The following is a 25775-nucleotide window of genomic DNA, read 5'->3' on the forward strand; positions in this document are numbered from 1 at the left end:
TCCAGATGAGTGGTAGAACCTGGGGAATGGAGAGGGTGATACTGATGGGATTGTGGGGGGAAATAAAATGGGTTAGGGGACAATTAATGTAAAAAAAAAATTAGGGTGCTTGGTGGCAATGAAAAAATGCATGAAGTTTATGTATCACAAAATACTGAGTACAGTGAGAAAGAATTTTCTGTGAACAAATTAGCAGCTTATTTCTCACATTCATAAAGCCATGTAAAGATCACAGTTTACAGTGTATAGGATTACAGTGCAAAGATCAACATCAAGCAAGGATCATATGAGAGCACTCTGTTGGGATTCATTCTGGAGCCTGATGGTTGTGGGGAAGAAACTGCCTTTAAGACTGTTGGTGTGCCCTTTCACAATCTTAAGCTTCTCGCTCATGGAAGGAGAGAGAAAAGTGTGTGTCCAGAGTATGATGGGTCTTTCAAATGTTGGCTGGTTCTTTCATACATGGATGGAGCCCATGGAGCGGAGGACATTTGTGTTATGTTTTGATCCGCATGAGAGGTGCAGCTCCCATACTTCCTGACTACGAACTTGCTAGAAGAAATGGGCACAAGGAGATGAGCAGGGGGGCAGGGGTGAGTGGGAGGTGTAGCCAGTTGGTTAGATAGACCAAATAAAGGATATAACCCTAGAGCATAAAGGCTTGAACCACAACCATCCATCTGCTTTGCTTAAATTATTACTTGTGTTGCATTTATCTCTACAAATTGCCTTAAAACTCGAAACCAAAATTGAATTCAACTATGCCAAACACAATGATTGTACTCTAAAGCATTGCTTTTTTAAAAAAAAAAGACATAGCATTTCAAACATATAACCAATGAATTATTACACACCAAATCTTTCCAAAGCATCTGCCATTGCTTGATTTTTCACCATATCTATCAACCCACGGCCCAGACAGAAGTGAGGGAAGATCAGGAACACAGACTTCAGAACCTCATTGATGCTGTTCAGTTTCTAAAACAATAATAATTTTAAAAAAATATTTAAATCAATAATGGAAAAGTGCTTAATGTCTGCTGTAAGTGCAAAATGTAGACAGGAGAGTTATTGTCATCTTCTCAGTTTGTTCCGCTGAAAGATATGATGTACATTAACCAAGAAAATCTATACAGATGCTGTGAAGGGCTCGGGCCCGAAACGTTGATTACCCTCTACTTCCTGGATGCTGCATGACCTGCTGAGTTTATCCAGCACCTTTAACACTACAGCTGTGCATTATCCATCCATACACCCACAACCAACAAAGATGCTTATTATACTCTCTTGCCATCTGATCCCACAGGTCAGAATGTAGCAATTAGACTGATTTTAAGTAATGACCAAGGAGTTGTAAGAATTGGTCAGTTTCAGTGACAAGAAGGGTGACATCCATAATTATCAGGCTCAATAATTGCATTATCTAATAGCACCCATTTGTAACCAACTGTATTAATTGGCTTGCTCAAAGAACAGCAGCCTTTACTATACTGTTTGAGTTTATTCATACGCAAATCCTACTGCCACAAATTATATATACTGTCATTATATGTTATATGATCATGTATCTCACTTGGTCCAATGATAACTATCATACATGAGACATGTTTTAATATTATATGAATAACTCATTTTCATGATAGATTTAAGAATCATTTGTAAACCGTTCCAATGTTTATATGATTGAATGTGCACTTTTTGCCAACTATTCCATCATGCATAAAAAGTGCTTGTGGTAATGGCAATGAATCAAGTTAGAAAAAAAAAGTTTGTACATTATGCTACTTAAAAAAAAACATGAAACAGGGTTCCCTTTTTACAATCATTGCTGACGGAAACAATTTTCTTGATCATCTGATCAAGCATGTGTCCTCAAAGGAAAATAATCAACCTGTTGCATGATATTACTCTATTTGGTGAAAAGTTGATACTAATGAGCATAAGTGTCCAGTAACTCACATTGTTGCTAAACAGCTCGAGGACAAAGGTTGCGACACTGCCGTTGATCCCGATGAACAAGTTTACACTGGTTAAAATTACGTAGGCAGTGCTGGGGATTCGGAACACAAAGGATGCTGGGTACATCAAAGGGGTGATGGACCACCTGCAAGTAGAAGAAAAAGCTTGTTTTAAAAAAGTTTTTATGTTTGATGAACGCTGACCCAAGATTTCCCATTTCTTTTTTGCTTTCTCTTCTTTAGATTAGTACAAGGGGTACTACTATAATATGATTTTTTCTTTGTTTTTTTCGTCTTTGATTGAGTATGGGAAGATGAAGATACTATTATTATGTACTGATTGTTGTATATTGTATTTTTTTAATTATGTATCCTTATTCTCTCTGTTTACTGTATATTAAAATCAATTTTAAAAATTGAAAAAGAAAAAACAAACAAACAACAAGGGGCGCCACAGTGACATGGACAGCAGAGCCACTAACTGGTAGCGCTATAGACCTGGGCTCAATCCTAACCTTGGTGCTGTCTGCATGGAGTTTACATACTCTCCCCAAGACCCCATGGGTTGGCCCTGGGTGCTTCCACATTGCAAATACTTGATTACCATAGGATTTACATAATTGGGTGGCTGATGGTCAGCAAGACACAATGGGCTGAAGGGTCAGTTTCCATGCTCAATCTCTCTAGGATTCCATACATTCCATTTGTAATGACTGGCTGTTACTCCTGCTTCTGAACTAGAGGGTTCAATTCAGCACAATGGAAGCTGGAGACTATCCTGTTGTCTCCCTTTTTTGGGTGAATTTTTAAAGCATTTTCCAGATTCTTTTTTTAATGCCCAAACAAAATATACCCGCTGAAATTATAACCCTGATGGAATCTATCAGAGGTGGTGAACATTGCTGGATATTAATGGGAACACTAGGTCAAACCCTTCCTCCCAAAAGAGAGATGAATCCCATGATTTCCTTATAGCAAATAAACATTGCAATGAAAATGATATGTGCATTTTGAAGCTCTGCTGCCATTTTTCTTGTTGACCTTGCAATATCAATATTTACGATCACAAAGGATGGACTTACCCATACAGGAAAAGAAGTAGGGCCAACACGGGTAAATTTGATGAGGACACATATGATTTTTGTTGGAAGCAGATGAAAATGATGATGACCAAGGTGGCAGGTATTACATAGTTACACTGTGAAGACAAACACAAAATTTGTGAATGATCTTCATCTTTCATCATTAATTGATGACAAATATCCTGTCCTTCACATTCTACATTCTTATCTCACTTAGAACCTACCAATATTGTAAAAAAAATCTTTATTAATAATTTTTATTGTTAATTTGCTTCAGTTTGAAGAAACCATGGAATTCTGGTTCATCCTTCGATACATAGGCTAAACGCATGATGCAGCGACATTGAACTCCACATATGAAATTCAATTACAGCTCAGTTTCAGATGTGGCTTCCACTGGATCAAAATCATGACATGAGTAGGTACAATAGAGGACAAATTTCTACTATCTACAATCAAATAGAAATCAACCATCACAATCAGATCTTTGGTTAGGGTGCGAGTGGAAAAAAATAAGAATAAACAGAAATAACATAAGATAATAATAAAAAAATAAGAAAAAAACAAGATAATAATTAAAAAAAAATATAATAACTATCGGCAACAACTTGTATTTAACTGAAGCTTCACAGTGCTAACACGTCCAAGATGCATTATAGGAGGGTTACCAAATTGTAGCATGAATAAAAGCTCTCACGACTGAAGGGAGAACATTCAGTTTATTAGCTTATAACTGAGGGCAGGGTCTTACAGTGGTCTTCAGAGGGGCTCAGGGTTTAGGCAGGAAACCAGGGTTATATATGGGTAGATGGGGGAGGGCCCAGCCATCAGTATAACACACCACCATTGAATCTCAGTTCACTGCACAAACAAAATTTGACAATGTGCTTTATGAAGATATTCAAGCAGGAGAGGTAGGATTTCCTAAATTACACTAGATGGGATGATAATCTGCAAAAAAAATCAATGGAATCAATCAGCACCAAAGGCAGCCAATCAGCCCATAGAGCCTGTATTGACCATTCCAGTTACTCCCATTGCTATGCAAATATTGGATGGGTAAGAGGCTCTTCCTGAGCAATGAGGGCTTAAATTGTTGACTTACCATATCCCACATATAATTAGCCAGCCAGTAAACACCTGGCTTCACTCCAGAGATCAATTGCATGTGCTTGGCCTTGGTGACCCGTTCCTGAATCAGGAAAACCACAAAACTCGCTGGGACAAAAGACATGGCGAAGATCACACAGATAGAAACCAAAACATCCACCGAGGTAGTCATCCTGCAACAATGCATACATACCAAAGTCAGACAACCAAAAAGTACATATGAAAGGTTCATCAACTTGACATGTCAACTCTGTTTCTCTCTCCATCAATACTGCCTGTCCTAATGAATATTTACAGCATCCTTTGCTTATGTTGTAAATCCAAAGTAAAAGGAATGTTTTGCTTTTTAATCAAATAATTTTGTACACCATACAAATGTGTTCGGGGGGGCAGGGGGGAGTGTGCATTTGAGGTTGGGGAGGGTGTTAATAACACAATTGCAAACCTTCCCTTAAAATTGAGTAGCATTCAAAGTCCAAGGCCCTCCCCTGTAATATTACCATCAGATCTACATCTTTTCTTATTCCCAGGGAGCTGAGCACCAGCTTTCTAATGTGATGTGACAGCATTCTGTCATAATTGTGCCGACTTTAGAAAGGGAAGCTTGAGGATCGATTACATGATAAAATGCTGAAATATGAGGAAAAGCTTGGCAGGTTCTATGGGAGGCAAACAGTCATTTATTTAACATCTGCGATTGCGCTTGAGAATCTATTCTGATAACAATCACTGATCATAAATATCTTCTCTCTATTTACGCTCTTTATCTGGCTGAGCATTTCCAGAGTTTTTGGTCTTATTTCAGATTTCCATCTTCCAACACATTTGGTTTCTGCACAATGTTCCAAGAACAGAAGAAAATATGCTTGTTACTTGTAGTCTTTTTTGGAAAATAAAAAGAATTTCTGCTGAGAGTAATCCATGGAACAAGTTCAAATTGACAAACAGAAATTAAAACGTGATCTTTCAATCAGGAGTTTTCTTTTAAATCTTAAACAAGAACAATTTAATTTGCAGTAGTTAAAAGTGAAAATAAAAAAGACACTTACAGGGCAACTTCAGAGATCTGCTCTTTGGTCAGATTGAGTGGGTGATTGATGGCAGTAATTCCATACACACTTGGATCTTCTCCTTCTGGTAAATAAGTACGCAGAATGGCATTGTTCATGACATTCAGGAATGCTCCCACGGCATGCCAGCCTTTGTTGTTAAACCAGACCTGAAAGGGAAACCCAAAAAATAGATAGTTTGAAACATTACTATTGAAACGGTGCTGAGATGGAGGACAGGTCAATTGGTGGTGAGGATTGTGGTGTGTGACAGAGGCAAAGATATATACCTCAAGTGCCTTTTAGCCTGTTTGTTAAAAAGTGCTTCACACTATTGAGTACATATAATATTGCTCTTTGTCTGCATGTGTATTTTGTTTTCCATTCCTTTCTCTTCTGATGTACTCCCTGGTTTTTGATTGGTCAGTACTAATGATATCAGACCTCCCATCAATAGTCTACCTAAATGCTATTGCACACCATGAAGCCAGCAATGACTGCCAGTGGGTTAAAAGGAGGCCATCAATAGACCTTTCCAACTCTTACACCTGTTCAGGGGTTCAATAAGATCATGGCAGGTCTGTGACATAACAGGCATCCCCACTCCCTACCAATACTGAGACCAACCCTGCTTTACACATCCTCTTAGCTCAACAGCCAAGTGTGAATTTGACAATAGACTCAGCATCAACTGCCATCAATTGGAGACGAGATGCAATTTTCCACTTCAGCATGTAATGCGCTTCCGAAATTCACCCCTGAAAGATTGAGCTCTAAATTTTGGATCATATCTCCAGCATTTCCAAATTAATTTTCCCCCATTTACTTCACTTTCAGGAATGATAACATTCTGTTTGCATTAGAATCAAGCTCGTTTGCAAAGGCTCCTAGTAATTTGGTAACAAAAGTAATACAAAATTGACAAGTTATTACTAAAATTGGTTCTACCAGCTTTTTGGATGTCATCAACTTGAAAAATCATTCCTTCATCCCCCGTCCAGCTATGAACCCTCATGCCACTTAAAACCAGGTCCCCCTACCTACTTAATCCTAACTGTTCGCCTTGATGATACTGACCTAAAATAACAACAGCTGAGGTGGTCTTGAATTTGATGAAGATTTGAAAAAGCACACCAACTCAGTAGTTCTCTTGGGTTACTCAAGTGGAGTTGATATAGCTGCTTTATAAGCCCTATTCTTCAGAAAAATGCTTACAATAAACTTAAGGTGGACAATGTCACTCTTCTAAATCCTAGTTTTGCTGTCTGTTAGGGGAAGGGCAAAGGCTTTAACATGCCGACTGTGGAGCTGCTGGAATCAAGTTTGAGGAAGTCAGGTCTTACCTTTACGTTATCTTTGGTGTCTAGTCCAGACATGAATTTTGGGAGCTGGTTCATAAATCGTTCTGAAGCACTGCCCTGCAAGACACAATGCACAACTCTTAACATGTCTCCATCCTGCCAATATCTTCTGCCGGGTCCTGCGCATCGGTGAATGCAGAAATTAATGGCCACTCATCTTCACCAGTGAGACCCATGTATAATAGAGCCAATAAGCAATCCCCTTGGAGGATAATTCACATATGGCAGATTGATATTATGTTATGAAACTGAAAAGCAAAGCTTGATTAGCGCACAGCATTTCCTGAAACGTGCATCTTCAAAACTGTTCCAATGAAATACTAAAATACACACTTGGTTACCAGTGCTTCATGAACAATATAAAGTGCTTCGCAGTTCAGGGAGGACGCAGAAGGAGATTTACCAAGATGTTCTCTGGATTCAAAAACATGTTTTATGAAGCAAAGTTGACCAATTTAGGGCTTTCCTCTTTGGCGTGACAAAGGATGAGAGGTTACTTAATAGAGGCATATTATGAGGGACTTCGATGGGGACGACAGCCAGCACTCTTTTTGCTGAGGTGACAATAGCAAATACTGGAGGATATCTGTTTAAAGTGTGGAGGAAATTTTATGGGAGATATCAGAGGCAAGTTTTAGCACGGAGAATGGTTGGTGCCTGGAATATATTGCCAGGGTGGTGGTGGAGGCTGCCACAATAGGAATATTCAAAATACTCTTGGATAGAAATTGGATGCAAAAAAAAAAAATGGCTATGGATGTGAGGTCAGGAAGGATTAGGTTGCTGTGGCGTAGGTTTACAGGGGTTGACACAACATCATGGACATGTTCGGTGCTGCAATATTCTATTTGAAAATAGAAACAAATTTCAGAACAAGGGTTGAACACATACCCTAATGCATCACATATTTAATATTTGCATTAAAAAATGAATTTCAGCCATTCTGTGATGATCAATGCACTTGGCTTCATAAATGATGCGTGGTCTGCTGAGCTCCTACATCATTTTGTGTGTTGCAGGAACAATTATGCATAGGCAGGGAGGCGAAGGAATAGGTGTAATTTACACTTTAGAAAACTGGTTTGTGTAGGTGGATAAGTTTTGTCTTTCCATTGCTGCTGTTAATTTTACACAGGATTTGACTGCAATATATTCAAAACTGACCTGTGTTAATTGAAGTCCCTGCTTTAATTGGAGTATGGCTTGAGTGATCTCCTCTTGTGGAGCCAGGATCGAAGATCTCTCTCCCCCCAGTGAAAATCCACCGTACCTAGGAAAACAAAAATACATTAGTAACTGCTTCTCTCCTTGAATGAGTGGAAACAGTTTTGTCACAACAAATCCTCAAATATGGGGTTCAACAGAAAAGTCTACATATGCTGTGATTGTAGGACAATACATAAAAGTGTTGGCAGAACCCAGTAACCTATTTGACAAAGGGCTCAGGCCCAAAATGTTGGATATATCCCTTTGCTTCTTATAGATACTACATTACCTGTTGAGTTTCTCCAGCACTTTAGTGTAGGCAAACCCTTAAATCTGATCAGTTAGAGCTCTGCACAGAACCATCCAAAGACAAAAGCCACTAGAACTGCCAGGGTCTACACTGACCTGAGTCTCATTGAGCTACACAAAATAATGAGAGGTATTGATGGGGTAAATGCTGAGATGTTGTTTCTCTGGGTGGAGATTCTAAATTTGGAAGCTACGTTGTACAGAGGAAGTCGGTTATTTAAGTCAGAAATGCAGAGAAGTTTCTTTACTCAGAATCTCTTCCCCAGGTGGCTAAGGCAGTTCAGGGTATAAAATTCTGACCAAAAACCTGGGGCCAAGAGAGTGAGAAATAGTTGTCCAATATGAAGTCGTGGATTGATTTAGTGATTTGAATGCCTGGAGTTTGGGTTTACTGCTGGAACAAATAGGAGGCCATGTGGCTATGGAGGTCACAGGACCACAGAAAGTAGTGGCATCAGAGAAGGTAGTGGGATCTATGGACACACAATGACTCTGAAGGAACACTTTTTTGCCTTTCTGACTGTGTGATATGGACACTGGAGCAAGTGCCATCTCTTTGGATGCCTTTACAGGGCATGTAGAAGAAAACTAATTTTGAGTACATAGTAATAAAGGAACCTTTAACTTTAATGTGCAAGGAGAAACATTAAAAGATAAAGCAATGCCTGGGGCAAACTATACTGATAGTGAGATGCACCAATGAGACTTATACAGGTCTGTGGTCCAGTTATGATAATTCAACAATATTTTTTAAATATTTTACGCTACATTGTTTGTTCAACATCAAAACTGTTTTATATTCTTGTGTTTATTCTGAATTATATTAAAATAATAGGATTGAGGAAAATAAAATCTACCTGAACTCGTTCACCCATAGCTTGTTCTTCAAACTGTTAATACAAAACAAAAAGAATTGAGACACTCAAGGGCACAAAGCCAAATATTAAATGAAATTTGAAACACTCTAGGGTAACTACTATAACTCTAATTAATTTAGTTTTGAGATACAGCTTGGTCACAGGCTCTTCTGATCCACGAGCCCACGCTGCCCAATTACACCCATGTGACAAATTAGCCAACTAACCCTGTACGTCTTTGGGCCCTGGGAGGAAACTGCAGCACCCAGAGGAAACCCACATGGACATGGGGAGAATGTACAAATTCCATGCAGACAGCACTGTATTTGAACCCAGGTTACCCACACTGTAATAGTATTGTTCTAACCGCTACACTCTCCAGGCTGCCCATTATTTTTCACTACAACTAGTGGAGCCCTTTTCTCACTATGTGACAACAATTTGATTAGAAATGATTTCCAGCTTACCTTCTCCCAATGATCTGTGCATAGGTTTTGGCAAGGTAGTCTGACACATTTCTGCCTGACAGGTTCTGAAAGGTGACTGCAGAATTCATTTTCATCTGGAGGGGAATAATTTGCTGTAGTGTCATATTTACTTATCTTTTATTTTCATAAGTAATGCACATACCTCAGAGTACTGAAAACTGCTTAACACTAAAGGAACATTTTTTTTTATGGCACTAGGTTGCTGGATTTGCCAAATAAACCTTAACATAATAAATACACACCAAAATGCAACAATAAAAACATGAAACTAAATATCACAACAATTTTAATGAGACAAATATTAAGCAAAAATCCTACATCACTAATGCCATGGTCTGTAACTGTGGGTGAATCACCAAGACATAGCAACTTCTAGAGAAATACCTTTCCATCCAAAATATTTTTTCCTCTCTCCATTGATGCTTTATCCTAAAATACACCAGATATTCTGAGCTTGATGAGTGATAACACAATGAATGAACAATATTCGAGATACTTGCCCAAGAACCATTAATCAGGATATTGCTTGAAATGGAGAATGTGTCAAGCTAGGGTTTTTTTTCCTTGGAGCAAGGGAGAACGAGATGTGATTTAATAGAGGTATATCGGATTATGAGAGACATAGCTTGGGTGAACAGCCAACACCTTTCTCCCCCCCAGGGTGAAAGTAGCAAATAGAAGAGGACATCTGCTAAAGGTGGGTTGAAGAAACATCCAAGGGTTAGTGGTGGAGGCTGCTACTACAATGACATATCATAGACTCTTAGATAAGCACATGGATGTAAGAAAACTAAGGGGTTGTGGACCACACGATCATCGGCCGAAGTTTCTGCACTCTGCTGTATTATTTTATGTAATCTGAGCTATGCTTAAATTCAACTGAAGCTGTACGACCAAATAAGCATGAATTCAATCCGTGTACATACACTTGTTTCTATAATGTTTGGCTGACACATTGTTGTAAAAGTTCAACTGAAGCCATATGACCAAATAATCATAAAATCAATTCCCAAACCTGAGGAGGAGGAAGTCCGCCAGCAGCTGGAGGGCACACAGGGAGCATCTTCTTTACAGCACCATCACTGCACTGACATGAAGGTGAAGGGTTATCCATTGTCCAATTGCCTTTGAGAAGGATGTCCATTACAGAATCTGCCACAGACGGAGTGATCCATTCTTTCTTGGTGGGCTCACAGGGGGTGTCCCTGAGTCAAGTAATAGACAAGATAAAAACTACTTATCCAGATATCTCTTTCTTTAAATAAAATCCCATGGTTAAACATCATGGGAATTGTTACTCAGTTATTTGTGAATTTATTGCAGGAGACCAAACATCAACAATTAGAGCCAAAAAAAATCATTAGGAATGTATCCAACTCACTATATAGCTACAACTGCCTGAATTTTGGCGGTAAGGTACAAAGTACTAATACTTTTATATCCTGGTATAAAGTTTATGAATAATTTGGAATAGAAGTGGAGGTAATTTGCTTAATTAATTATCGAGGATCTTTTCCATCTATCACACAATAACTTTGACCTCCTACCATCAGGAAGGAGGTACATGAGTGTCAAAATCAAAAATACCAGGCTGGGAAAAGGCACCTTCCCACAGGCTGTCAGCTTAATGAATAGTAAAACACAAAAGTCTTCAGTAGTAAAAACACCAAAAACGCTGGAGGAACTCAGCAGGTCTTTTCAGCGACTATATGAGACAAGTTTGAAGGGCTCAGACCTGAAACCTCAGCAATATTGTCTCCAATAGATGATTAATGAATGGTATCCTGTAACTGAGTAAATTATTCCAAAATATTTACATCTTTATGCAAATATGCGATTATAATGTGCTGTGTTTTCATGTTTCATTAGATAGAATGTGTACAGTCAGATGATGAACTAGAAAATTTGTGTGAATGGGCTGACTTGTTGTCTTTCCAGCACTTTACTGTCTGGGATTCTTAGTTCATTGTGCCCAAGTCTATCATAGACAAACTGATAAACCTTACTTGGACCAAGTCACCATTATCAGTGTACCTTGGGACTAATAGAATGGTAGTAGGCAACACAGATTTATTCAGTGAATTTTTTGAATGAGACCAAACATAACAAGTCCTTCATTCCTACAATCCTCAAAAAGCAGGTTACATTTGGTCAAAGAACATATTTATAATTGCAATCTGGATTTAACAGGAAGAGCATCATATAATGCAGTTCACTGCATGGCCCAAAGGCACTGAGCACCTTTTGATCAGTACTGTCCACTGCTATTCCTATACTCCATTGGATAGGAGAGTCCATTATTGCACAGATCCTAAACCAGGGTCATTGCAATAAACTGCAGAGTACAAATCAGGATCTTCTGACCAACTGGTCCACTTTATTTTATCACATCAACATGCCCTTTATTTCTCCTTTATGTTCATCCATCATTGATGTAAATGTTTTTGTCTCATCTCTTGCTTTGACAGTAAGTTGCACACTCTCACTCTTCTGAATTTGTTGCTGATTCATCAATGACTGCATGATTTTTTTTCTCCTATATGGGAATATGACTAAATTACAATTTTAAAGACCTCGATTAGATCAACTCTCGTAGGTCTTTTTCTTTGAAGTGTGATCAACAGGCTGGTCATTTTCCCTGTTATACATTTTTCAATGGAAAGTTACAAGGTGCTTCAGTATTCAGAGTAGTTGCAAAGCTAGATTTTCGTCACATTGAACAGTTAGGGTAAAGTTAGGTGGAAGAAACTTTGGTTGTTTTCTCTGGAGTGAGGGATGACCCGAACAACATTTATAAAATATTGAGAGGGTGGACAATCAGGATCTTCAACCTAGGGTAAAAATGACACATACTAGAGGACATGCATTTATGTATTTAAGATGGTGGGGGGGGGGGGGGAGGTGGGTTCAGATTTTAAATAAGATGTGCATGGCAAGTTATTTTATAGAAGGATTTAAGAGGCTTCGAGATAGCCACACAAGTATGCAGGGAATAGAGAGATATGTATCATGTACAAGCAGCAGGGGTTTAGTTTAGCTTAGGCAGACATGCGTGCCGAAAGGTCTGTTCCTGCACTGAACTGCTCTATATTTTATGCAAATCACATCAAAGGGCAGGTTTTCATGGAGATGAATAAAAATTGAAACTAAATGCAAGATAAGAAAATTACTTGGCGTTGTTCTTCCAGCTCGGAGTAGGGAGAATTTGCAGGGCAGTTTTGGGACAGTGATTTATGTACATTCTGAGAACTGCATCTGTCTTATCAAGAGGAAATAAGTAGCTTGTACAAGTGCAACATGATAAAAATCGACAGTCAGCTGTATAAAATGAACTGCACAATAGCCTCCTGCAATAAATCTTTGGACTATTAGCTTGAGACTCCCACTTCTACCTTTACCCTGCATCTGTCGCTAATCCTCAGATAGGGTCTGGCCTGACAGTATCTTGCACTGATCTACTGGAACAAGTGTTCTCTGTCTCCTGGATGGAGCAACAGGTTTCAAAGCAAGTGGCATAGAAACTGACTGCAATTGGAAATGGCAAAATTGCATGACCTTCAGTAACAGAGTCCGAATCAAATCTGGACCAACTGAGGAATTACGATTTCTCATTTTAAACCCTCTCTCCTCAAAGTCCAATGCGTGCATTATAGCACATATAAAAAGCATCATCGACAGTCTACTCACGGAATAGGGTCCCCTCTCATGCAACGTGTCCCAAGACCAGGTTCACCAACAAGAGAATCCATCAGTTTTGCTGCGTTTGGATCTCCAGGGACATCATTACTGAATAGAAGGTAAACAGGAAAATCAATGATCTTGAATTAAGATGGATGGTTTGAGCAGTGAGGTCAGCAGAAACTAAAACCCAACCTCACCCTTCTCAGGACAACCAGTGGGAGACTGAAACAGATATAATATTTTTTTCTTAAAACAGTTTGTGAACCAATTTTCTAACAGTCTGAGGCTAATTAATGGCAGTTCAAACATACCCTCTCATTCATTCAGATTTGAATTAACAACCTGGAGACAAACTCTCATCCTCCCCAAGTGGTTGGAGAATTCTAATTCAGTTAATTAATAACATTTGGAAAAAAACGTGGCCTCCTTCTGTGCTGTGCATGTCCATTATTCTATAACTGCACTCGGAGAAGATAAAGCAAATCTATAGATGCTGGGTTTTAGTGCAGTACACAAAAGTCATAGGGAAACTCAGCAGTTCACACAGCATCCACAGGAAGCAAAAGGCAGTCAATGTTTCAGGTCTGAGCCCTTCCTTAGGAGTGCTACCCCTAGCCTTCCCCACACACTTCCTTTACACTCACGGGTCACTTCAGCACTGTTAGACATCTGCATGATTGGATGAGGATAAAATAAAATAACCTAGGCCTCAAACTAAAGATTGGTAGGGATGGGATTGCACTATTTGAATTCTGCTTCCAACTAAAATTTTTTTCTGTTATTGAGCACCTGCTCCCCTTAAGCATTACTCATCCACGTCATCAACCTCGACGCAAGGTTGAACAGCCAAACGGCTCGGTTTCACCTCCCGGCACTTCCAGGAAGTTTCTCAAGAGCCGGAAATATGCAGAATCTCAATAATTAATTAGGCAGCAGTAGGACTCCAAAGGAACTAGCTTTCCTTCCGTTCCAAAGTCACAAAGTAACAGCGTGAAACCTCGCAGAGTTGGAATTCATAGGAAACAACTTTGGAGGCATGAAACAAAAAAATGTAATTGAACTCAGATCTTCACAACTGTTATTTTGTTTGTCGAGTCATGGCTCATCCCAAGCAAACTTGGAATTAATGAAATAAATTGAGCAGCAGTGGCTCTTTCTGGCATCCGATGAAACAGTTCGCCCTTTGCAACCAGTGTGTGCATTAGATGACATACCTAATGAATGTGTACTGCTCGTCATACATCCAGGGGTGCAGCTCCAAGCTGGGATATTTACCGAATGGTGGCACAATCAGGCTGAACACCAGCGCAATGCACACAAAGACAGCGGGTAGCACAATCTGGAAAAACACCAATTTCCATCAGATAGTTAAAAAAACCAGGTTGGATCATTTTATATTCCAAAGCATTATTGCATGCATATATAGGTGCATGAATGGAAGGGATAACTGGTGTTAATCATTAGATAGAATAATGGTTTGGCAGAATAGATGGGCTGAAGTGTTCTATGGATCGATGTGTAAAGTCATGGGACTACCCAGTAGCACACACTACACATGCCCAACACAATTTAAAAAGTTTGCATCATTCCTTCCACGTTAACTACTCCAACAATGGCTCCAATGCCATAATTCAGTTTCTTTCCAACTGCTGTCAGGCTCTTGAAATTTCTTTCGTTAGACCATAATCATGGACTGTTCCAACACCACAAGAAGGAATATCTGCACAATTGTAGCAACACTATTTTTGCATTATACTAACTGTGAATATTTCATAACCATCCATATTTTCTATTACCTTTTAAATTTAATTTAAGATAATGTTATTGTATAGTTATTTCTTTTGCAAAATACCTGTTTGGCTGCAGCAAGTAAGAATTTTGGTGCAGGTGTACATTAAACAATATCTATGACCATAAACTTATTATCATTGATGCAGTGAAGGAACTCTCTCTATATCCTCTTCCATTAATTCTAACAGGAATCAGACTTACCTGAGCAAAAATTCCTTTCCTGCTACGCTTTGCATAAATCAGTCGCTTCCAGAATAAAGCCACAAACTGTTGCCTCATGAGATTCCAGCCTCTCACCGAGTAGGAGCCTTTCCCATCCATTCCACTCAAAAAGTCAGTTTCCCTGGACTCTGTAAATGCAGCCAAGATATTTTTTTCCATTTAACTCCAGACAGATTGACACAATACCAAATTTTGTTCTGCAACAAAATTATCCGTCAAAATAAAACAATCCAAGTGTGCATTTGTCACTCCGTAACAATCTCAATGCTCAAGAAACATGGCAATACAGGAATACCCCTCTTTATGAAACTAGAGCGTTCCTGTGAAAAATTTCGTAAGCTGAAATGGCGTAAAGCAAAGCTCTTTCACTACTATTGGAGGTTATTTTTGTAAAAGTGAAAACTCATTCAAATCCTTTCATAAAAGTAAACATGGTTTTTATCATAAAAACAAATTTTCATAATTTGAGTATTTGTAAAGCAGGGTATACCTGAAACATTTAAAGTTGATAATTATTTTATAAAAAGAAAGAAGAGAGTGTTGTTTATGCCTCAAGCATGCTCTGGGCACCTTTACAGTCAATTAAGTAGATTTGAAGTCTATTCACTCTTATTGATCAAGGAAACATGGCAACTAATTTGGTTAAAGGGAATAAATACTATTTTTGGGCTTTTTTTTTCCACTTGACAGAATCTAGGTCTATTCTCAAACTTGAGTCATCCCAGAGTCAGCACTTATGACAGTGAAGCTCCCTCAGTACTGTACCATTGGAGACAACAAAATTACAAGGGTTTTAATAGGGCCAAAATGGAGATCCTGCTAAAGTTTCTGTTCCAGATTCAGGCTATTACAAAATGATTGAATAAATCAGCATCAGGGAGCGTGTGTTTATGACCCAATTTCCGCATTAGCTGTAGTTCCTGCGAAAGATGAGAATGATAAATTAAGAGTGCCTTTGTGTGGAAAATATCATAAACCACATCAAAATAGCAGGGAAAGGATGTTCATGATAATTGGTGGGGTTTCAAAGTCTGCTTTCTTCCCTACATAATGGAAACACCATCAAAAGGGAAACTAGATATGTGAACAATATATGAAACTAGATAAATGCAAGGAAATTGCTCAAAGGTAAACCATTTGATCTGAACGTGGTCAAATGGTCGACTTTCACCTCTCTGTCATCTTAGCCTTTCAGGGTAACGACCAATGAGAGTTTCTAGTCATGTACATAAATACCACATAGAGATGTACAATACATAGATGGGAGTTAAAGATATCTTGTACAAAAAAAAACGTTATTTTGAGCCTGGGTGTCAGAAGGTGTATTCAGACTCAACTGTTTGCACAAAGCAACATAAGAGTAATTGTTTTACTTCTCCACTCCTCTTGACATGGGAGTGTAATGAAGATATAAAGAAATAGATGTTTCTTTGATCCTGAATTTGTTCTTGGGTTTTTGAGATATCTGAGTTGGCTGTCATGGCTCCTGCACTGCAACAGAGAGCACATTTCAAGGGAACTTCACTGGTTGGTTGTTCAGGGATGTCCTGAGAGGAATAGGTAAGGCACTTTCACAATTGCAAGTCTTTCTGGTCTTTTCAATTGTTTTCAGGTGTACCCGTCTCTTTAATGCTGCTGCTCTATTGAGGTCTAGTTTCCTTTTGATGTTCCTTTCAGAGTGCCTAAAAGAAGCTCTGACCTTTCGCACAGAAGTGAGATGAATTGCAATTCTCAGCATTCCCTGTTCTTCGCCGAGTGTTAGTGGTTCATGGTAGGATGTGGTAGGGGAAGGTTACAATGTAAAATGGAGTTGACCAAGTGAGAGCTTGCTATTGCTTTAAGTACACTTGATGATGGCACATCTTTTTTGAGCTCTTTATTTACCTGGGTCAACATCTGAGTCATTCACATCACCATCATCATCAGTAAATGGTCTGAGGCAACTCTGTCTGTCAACAAATCTCGATCTCCTGTTTCGGCAGGCAGGTATTGTGCCATCTGAAATGGAATCACATATACTAGTTAGATTAGCTTTGACCTACAGAGTTGCAACATGCCAGGTTTTCTTTTACAAATTTGGACAGTGATCATCTTCAATACACGAAAGATGCACTAACTATCCATGACACTCAGTGGCATTATTGTTGCTGAGTCCTCTACCATCAACAAGCTGGAGGCCACCAATGACTACATGTTGGTAATGCTGCTGTTCTAATAAATATTGTCTGAGCTTTATGCAATCTACAAAATACATACCACTAAAGAGCTCCTCCAAAATCTGTGATCTCTGCTACGGAAAATAAGGGCTCTTGGGAACAATGCCATCTTCAAATCCTTCATGGGCATGGATCCAACTCTTAATTCCCTGGTCGAAAGCACTTTGTTGTATCGTAACTGGACAGACTATGTTTCAGCCCAAGCCTCTCAAGAAATATGAGCATTGACAACTGTACTAGATTCTTAAAATATATAAAGTATGAACTGTGACTAAAAAAAAAATCACAAAAGTTTGCTTTTTATTTAAGCTCCGTGATACAAAAATGATTAACAAATGCATTCATTCAATATTTGATCATATATAGCTAGGGATAATGATTAAGGACAATGACGTGCTTCAGTTGCTGTGCCTTTACCAGGGACGCCTCATGGTGAAAACCAAAAGACCTAAACTATCTCTAAAGGGAAAAGCAAGTGTATCAGATGGACAAGAGGCATAAATAGCAAAATTTTTTTGTAAATATCATTGCATGTTCTAATCCAAAAAAATGTAACTAAACCAATCTGAAGTGTGAAAATATTCCACTAAAAGAGATAACCACCTTCAAATGACATACGAGCCTTCACTATTTAACTGTATATAACATTAATTCAGAAAACACAGACAAATTTTGATGGACAGCTTTCCTTAAAGATAGCTCTGCTAACATTTGCCTTGTATTTTACCTACCAGTTGATTTGCCTCACCACTTGGTCAAACATATGTACCCTTGGCATTAGCCCACAGACATTACACTCAACATTACAAACTATGGGCTTAATTTAGAAGAAAAAAAAGAGAATGAAACACAATTCTCGGAAGCAGAATTTGTGACAGAATAGAATGAAGATTGTCAAGAGTCTTGGTGTACACGAGATTACCTGAGATTTCAGCATCCACGCCATGATCTTCTGCAACCTTAAGAAATATCTGCCAAGAGAAATAATGAAGAACATAAGAAATATATTTTTCCATATTTCCAGGAAACACACATTAACAGTAGGCCCCAGCTTGCATTGTCCTCTAAGGGAATAAGGGTAGGCTGTGTCACCTCTCAAATTTGATATTCTGTTCAATGGGATGATGCTAATCTTCTCTCTCACCTAACCCACCTGATCCCTATATCCAACTTGATTGTCTTGGTATCCAAAAAGTCAATTCGTCTCAGATTTCTACAAGCTTTGCCAGTAGGTAACCACCACTGCCTGAAGAAGAGGTTCAAAGATATCAACACTCTTTGTGAAGAAAGTCCTGAATTTCTTTGTGAATAAGCCAAGACTGCTTGGTTTGAATACAAAATATTTAAATTTTGAAGTCTCCTGCAAAGGATTTTCAAATACTGTTGGCTTACTCACAAACCTTAGTATTTTTCTACAATCTTGATGAACATGGATTCCCCACCCATCAACATAATGCTTTTATTTTTATATTCTTCCACAAATAGGGTGCAGTTCTTTCAGTGTTGGAGACCTCTATTTTTCAAGTGGCACTTCATAACTTCGTCAGTCAACAATATTACATCTGAAAGGTTAATAGACAGTGGAGCCTTCATATCCAAGTCAAACCCTTTGCAACACCATCAGCTGGAGGCACAGAAGGTTGGTTTGATTTAAATATGATCTAACATTCTGGAGGGAGTACAACAAAGTGATCCTCTCCACCATGTTTCATGCCACTATCCAAACAGAATGCAAAATGCAGTCATGTGAGGCCCTCATCAGTGCTCACTGCTTGAGAACAAAATGGCTGGGCTCAATCCGAACACAAAGCAATGAGCTTCGAGTGCTTACTTCTTCTAGGGTGGTATCAGAAATTCCATAACTGGAAATTCCTAGGTCAGTGAGCCTATCATCCATCTCATGGAAAAGTTCCACGAACGCACCATCTTTAGCAGCCTCATAAGGTAATATGTATGTCAATTCATGGCCAATATCTTCAACTAAGCGAGCTTTTGCCACGTGCTTCAAGATGAGATTGGAGATAACAGAAACATCTGAAAAATAGAGTGAAAGCAAAACTCATTAATAATCACACAGAAGGTATCAAGACAGTAAGACATATTGGCAATTTTTAAATACAAGAAAGAAATGTATCAAGCCATACTTTCCTATATCTGAGAGTGTGGGGAGAAACTAGCCCCTTTCAAATTGCAGCACTTGGGTAGCCCTCCTGGGACTCGGCTGCGATCACCAGGGCAAAGATTCTAGAAGCACCTTTCAAATCGACAACCCGGTGATTTAAAGGGGATCCCACCCTCACAATGATGCGATAAGTGACGCATCATGCACTCACAGGAGCTATCGACAGTCAGTCGCCATCCCCTACTATCAGTCACCTTCTCCACCGTAGCAGTGACCTCCCCACCCCATCCCCAATTGTGGCCCCCCTTTCTCCTCCCCACCCCCACAGCAGTGACTTCTCTTTCCCCACAAGCCCCACGGCAGCGACCTCTCTCCCCCAGAGGCCCCCCCCTCCCTCCCTCAGATCATGGAGTCCCTCTCTCCCCCTCTGGAAGTAACCTCTCTTCCCTTCCACCCCCTCCCTCCCCACTGGCAGTGGCACCTCAGTCAAGGTTTCCCTGTGATGCCAATGTGCAAGCGCTGATGTCACCAGAGTAACCGGGTCAGCCATCTCCCCTTTCAAACTGCCAGAGCAGGATTCCTAGTTAAGTTTTCCTGGATTCCATGACCACCTCTGAGGTAGGTCAGGGACCCAGTTGGGCTGTGATTGGGTTGACCTGGTTGGACCCTTTCAAATTGCCATGTAATTGGGTCGCTAAACGTGCAAATTTCCTGGTTAACCCCATTTTAACCTGGCTTTGAAAGGACCTAATGCCTAATTTGCACTCATGGCTGAAATACCCAAAGCAGCACTGAGAGAACACCTTCCTCCAGATAAAGCCTATTTGGTTCAGGTTGACATTAAAGATGATATCCTGGATGAAATTTATTCATCACTCCAAGTTACAAAAACAGAATACAAAGTTACTTGTGAGAACTTGCTGTTGCATTACTTGCTGCTGCCTTTCCAATATTACAACAGAGACCACATTGCGGAAGCAGCTATTAAAAAAAATTGAAGAGGGGCTGAATTCCTGAATGACACTTTATAAATGAAAGCATTTATTTTCTTGTTTAGAAATGCTAATATTATGAATAAATCCAAAACATATTCTGTGCTCCCATAACTTAAGCATCGATTCTAAAGGGATCTACTGAATTGATGTATTTTGCTTACCTATTGTCAAAGTATCACTGTCTTGATCACTGCCAAGTCCAGCATCTGAGCTACTCTGCGAAACACTGTCATCCTGTGAAAGAAACCAATGGAATACATGATCATCAGTCCAAGGGACAGGGTTGCCTTGAAAACATTGGCAATTTTCTCGTATGCTAACCAATGCCATTAGCATTTACCTTTTTCAGGTAGGACATGGTGCTGCTGCTGTTTCTGCAGGAGCTGAGGGATGGCTCCAAATCTTTCTTAACCAGGGTGAGGTAGTAACCGGTTCCCAGCTGGTTCTTCAGGTAAAGCGATGATCCACAACAACAGAGCTTTCCATTGGAAATGATGGCAATCCGATCTCCTAGCAGATCAGCCTCATCCATGTGATGAGTGGAGAGGATAATAGTTCGACCTGGGGGGGGGGGGGGAAGCAATAGATTCAGGATATTTCCACAACACATTTTGGCTTTTATTATTTCTTCTCTGGTCATTATTGTATAAATCACCAGACTTTTAAGCAGCTGTGTTGCATCAAAAGTCAGAATCAACACTGTGTCATCACACAATCAAACCACATCAATAATATCTCCCAAAAGGGGCATAACGTCCCTTCATAAACACACATGCCGTACACTTCAGCAATCATGGTAACTAAATACTTGCAGGTGAGCCCGATTTAAGCACATGTGGGTGAATTTTATACTCGTATCTTGGTGCCTTTGAGTAAATAGATAGGTGGCTCCTGATGAAATACCAGTTTCAAGCTGTAATATAGTTTCTGATTTCTATCTACTTCAGGCTTTTTCGCTTTAAGACTGATTAACTTTGGCAACACTGTATATTATTTTAAAAGTGAAATCATGAATTGGTCAAGTTCTCTGCTTTTTATCCATTTTTACTGTAAGGGAACAGCTGAATAATCTAAGTGAGAAGGATTTAACTTTTATGCAATTCAACACTTGGCAGTTGACAGCAACAGTTTTTCGAAGTTACAGTCATGGCAAGAAGCACAATGTGTGTTCCCAGTCTTCTAAAACATGGCATTTAGCTGTCAACTTAGCTGTAATGCATCCCTGTGCATTACAGTCTAGCACTAATAGGATACAGCCTTGTATTACAGCAACTTTCAAAGCACAGTTAAAATGTAACTTTAATGGAGGGTAGTGCTGGGAACATTAGGAACCTGGAACAAGGCACAGAGATTGCAAAAGTCACCATGGATTAGGAAGCATTGCTGCTTCAATACAACACGACTCAATTCAAGTCCAGCACACATTAATGATTGCAGTCGAGACTATTTTCAGGTAACATAACATAGATTTTTTTTTAATTATTCTTTCACAGGTGTTTCCAACAAGGCCAACTTTTGTTGTCCCTCTTTACTTGCTCTGGTGATGGTGAGCTATCTTCGAGAAGTGCTGAGTTGTTTGTGATATTGATATGCTTTTTTGATGTGGTGAGAGTCTATTCCAGACTCCAATTGTGCCTAGGTGACCAGTGGGATTATTTTCCATCTGGCCTGGCTCCATCTACTTACTTCCCACACACTTCCCCCTCCTGATCCACTCTCCCATAAGTTTCCATCTGCCCACCACTTTTTCCCCCTCATAGTTCCCCTTATTACAGTCCTTGTTTACTAGCCAGCACTGGGCTGAGTGACATTTTTCATGTTGTAGATTTTCATTTGTCTGCTACATTCAGCAATTTTTATTTTATTTTATTTTTTTTTTAAAAGAAAGCCTTGTCACTTCAGACTCCATTATAGTCTTACCTTGGCGATATTTGAGCAGCAGATCCCATATTCCCCGGCGTGAGTACGGGTCAACTCCTGCAGTTGGCTCATCCAAGATGACAACTTTTGAACCACCAACAAAAGCAAGGGCCACTGAAAGTTTGCGTTGCATCCCACCTGTACAAGAAACAAAAGTCACTCAGTTAACTGCAATGTGAAGTTACATTCCCAAGGCAATAAATCTAAGTTACTCAAGGACTACACTTGAAGCTCCTCTCTGCCCTCCTGAAGAGGGATGGAGGATCAGAGTAGATTCTTCTCATGATGCCACAGGAGAACAGGAAAGGACAACATTTATTGTTTTTTTTTTAATATAATGGCTTTGTACCAAATGTCTTGGCTAGATGCTCAACAACAACAATTGGGAGGCAACCAATGACTTGAAGACACAATGATTGCAGTAAATACACAAAAGTTCTGGAGAAACTCAGCAGGTCCTGCAGCATCCAAAGGAGGCAAAGATATACAACTACTGTTTTGGGTGTTGTGTCTGATGTCGCACAGAAGCTGGAAAATGTAAAACTGCAAGATATTTCTGAAAGAAATACAAAAACTGCAGATGCTGGTGTTTTGAATGAACAAAGAGAAGCTGGAGGAACCTAATGTGTCAGGCAGGATCCATGAATCAAAATAGACAGTCAACATTTCCGGTAGGAACCCTTTACTGAACTTAGTGATCATCAAACCATTGTCTTTAGAAACTCATTGTTTCTTTAAAAAAAATTATAATTTTAATTCAGACATCAGTGCAAATAATAAGCCCTTCTGACCCACGAGCTGCGCTGTCCAATTACACGTGACCAATTAACTACTAACCACATATATCTTTTGAATGTGAGAGCAAACTGGACCATCTGGCGGAAAACCATGCAGTCACAGGGAAAACGTACAAACTCCTTACAGATAGTGCTGGATTCGAAACTGGATCACTGGGGCTGTAATAGCACTATGGTAACCTCGGATGCCCCCCAAAGTTCCTCAACATGGTTATCCAACTGCACGAAAACCAACAAGGTCGGGTCAGATACAGCAATGAGCTCTCTGAACCCTTCTCCATAAACAATGGCGTGAAGCAAGGCTGCGTTCTCGCACCAACCCTCTTTTCAATCTTCTTCAGCATGATGCTGAAACAAGCCATGAAAGACCTCAACAATGAAGACGCTGTTTACATCTGGTACCGCACGGATGGCAGTCTCTTCAATCTGAGGTGCCTGCAAGCTCACACCAAGACACAAGAGCAACTTGTCCGTGAACTACTCTTTGCAGATGATGCCGCTTTAGTTGCCCATTCAGAGCCAGCTCTTCAGCGCTTGACGTCCTGTTTTGCGGAAACTGCCAAAATGTTTGGCCTGGAAGTCAGCCTGAAAAAAACTGAGGTCCTCCATCAGCCAGCTCCCCACCATGACTACCAGCCCCCCCACATCTCCATTGGGCACACAAAACTCAACACGGTCAACCAGTTTACATATCTCGGCTGCACCATTTCATCGGATGCAAGGATCGACAACGAGATAGACAACAGACTCGCCAAGGCAAATAGCGCCTTTGGAAGACTACACAAAAGAGTCTGGAAAAACAACCAACTGAAAAACCTCACAAAGATTAGCATATACAGAGCCGTTGTCATACCCACACTCCTGTTCGGCTCCGAATCATGGGTCCTTTACCAGCATCACCTAAGGCTCCTAGAACGCTTCCACCAGCGTTGTCTCCACTCCATCCTCAACATTCATTGGAGCAACTTCATCTCCAACATCGAAGTACTCGAGATGGCAGAGGCCGACAGCATCGAATCCACGTTGCTGAAGATCAAACTGCGCTGGGTAGGTCATGTCTCCAGAATGGAGGACCATCGCCTTCCCAAGATCGTGTTATATGGCGAGCTCTCCACTGGCCACCGAGACAGAGGTGCACCAAAGAAGAGGTACAAGGACTGCCTAAAGAAAGCTCTTGGTGCCTGCCACATTGATCACCGCCAGTGGGCTGATCTCGCCTCAAACTGTGCATCTTGGCGCCTCACAGTTCGGCGGGCAGCAACCTCCTTTGAAGAAGACCGCAGAGCCCACCTCACTGTCAAAAGACAAAGGAGGAAAAACCCAACCCCAACCAACCAATTTTCCCTTGCAACCGCTGCAACTGTGTCTGCTTGTCCCGCATCGGACTTGTCAGCCACAAACGAGGCTGCAGCTGACGTGGACTTTACTCCTCCATAAATCTTCGTCCGCGAAGCCAAGCCAAAGAAAGTAGAACCACTACACTGATTATGCAAGGCTATTGAATTTTGTTTTCCAAATTTGAAAGTTGGATAAATCACAAGGGATAAAAGAGTCCAAGTGTATATTGATAGGTGAAAAGAAAGTATATTGGATAGAGTCCAAATATATATATTTAGAGGATAAATATATGGACGCGACCAATAAATAACCAGTGAGGGTAATTTTGATGATCTGAGGAGGAATAGCAATGTTCACACTGCACCCCTAGTTCAGGCAGGGGTTGGAATCAAAAGATAAAACAGAATCCCCTCATAATCCTTGCTCTTGGCAGCCATTGGATGTCAGATGAGATCAAGAGATCATTTCCTGCTGGCAAGGCACTGTTAACGGAATGAGTGATCCTGACTTGTTCACTGAATTGCACCATGATAAGTGGCCAGTACTTTATGGGAAAGGGAGGGAGAAAACTAGTTGAGGGAAATGCAAGTTAAAATGTACTTGTAATATGCTATGCTGCAATAATCAAAATCTTACAATGGAAATTACAAAGACTGCTCCAAAAAAAAAAACAGTAGAGGAAAAGTACTCCCTTCAATTCCTTCTGCCAATGAACTCTAGTAACCCTTGTGAAAATACTGCAAGTACACCAAGAACAAACAGTCCTATGGCTGCACACTTGGTACAGTTAATAATGGTGACAGCTGGAAATGATTTGAGCCTTTATTCCCAAGTTGTTTAGCAAGGAGGAGATTGCTCCAATCAGCCATGAGAGCTACTACACTGGCCCTCCCTGCATTCTCAGTTTCGCCTCCCTGCCGAGTTCGAAAGTGAAGCTGGTACTGGAAAGGTGCCAGTTAATATCCTTCCAGAATCTACTGTGAGCAAATAGGTCATCTGTAGCATCCTCGCAACTGAGCAAACACTCACTCTGTCTTGAGCGCAAGCCAGAGGAAATACGCAGGGATTTCAATTGCTGGGAAATCTGCAGAAACCTTGTGTATTATCAGAATAATGGAATAACACATGACAATGGATGAAACAATGAACTTAAATGGGTCTTCAAACATATCACACTTCCTGACCATTTCCTTCATTTCTCCATTTAAATGGTAAATAATTACAGCATGCTGTGGTGCTGAGAGACTTGGGTGTGTTTGTGCATGAATGGCAA

The 25775-nt window shown here is 40.0% G+C and overlaps 1 protein-coding gene across 3 annotated transcripts in view; it reads right to left on the bottom strand.

Moving 5' to 3' along the window:
• The window catches only part of LOC138757003 (phospholipid-transporting ATPase ABCA1-like), a 154152-nt gene that overhangs the window by 14061 nt on the left and 114316 nt on the right, over positions 1–25775 (bottom strand). For all 3 annotated transcript variants that reach the window (XM_069923574.1, XM_069923563.1, XM_069923581.1), the window contains 19 exons: positions 22368–22505; positions 20788–21008; positions 20609–20681; positions 19162–19364; positions 18253–18301; positions 16999–17112; positions 15094–15242; positions 14316–14440; positions 13108–13206; positions 10436–10625; positions 9400–9494; positions 8933–8965; positions 7725–7830; positions 6543–6617; positions 5200–5369; positions 4146–4323; positions 3041–3156; positions 1960–2104; positions 855–978 (listed from right to left, as the gene is read on the bottom strand). In XM_069923574.1, coding sequence (XP_069779675.1) covers positions 855–978; positions 1960–2104; positions 3041–3156; positions 4146–4323; positions 5200–5369; positions 6543–6617; positions 7725–7830; positions 8933–8965; positions 9400–9494; positions 10436–10625; positions 13108–13206; positions 14316–14440; positions 15094–15242; positions 16999–17112; positions 18253–18301; positions 19162–19364; positions 20609–20681; positions 20788–21008; positions 22368–22505 — 2403 coding nt within the window. The remainder of the gene's footprint in view (positions 1–854; positions 979–1959; positions 2105–3040; positions 3157–4145; positions 4324–5199; positions 5370–6542; positions 6618–7724; positions 7831–8932; positions 8966–9399; positions 9495–10435; positions 10626–13107; positions 13207–14315; positions 14441–15093; positions 15243–16998; positions 17113–18252; positions 18302–19161; positions 19365–20608; positions 20682–20787; positions 21009–22367; positions 22506–25775) is intronic.

The sequence above is a fragment of the Narcine bancroftii genome, chromosome 1 (assembly GCF_036971445.1).
Source record: "Narcine bancroftii isolate sNarBan1 chromosome 1, sNarBan1.hap1, whole genome shotgun sequence".
NCBI lineage: Eukaryota > Metazoa > Chordata > Chondrichthyes > Torpediniformes > Narcinidae > Narcine > Narcine bancroftii.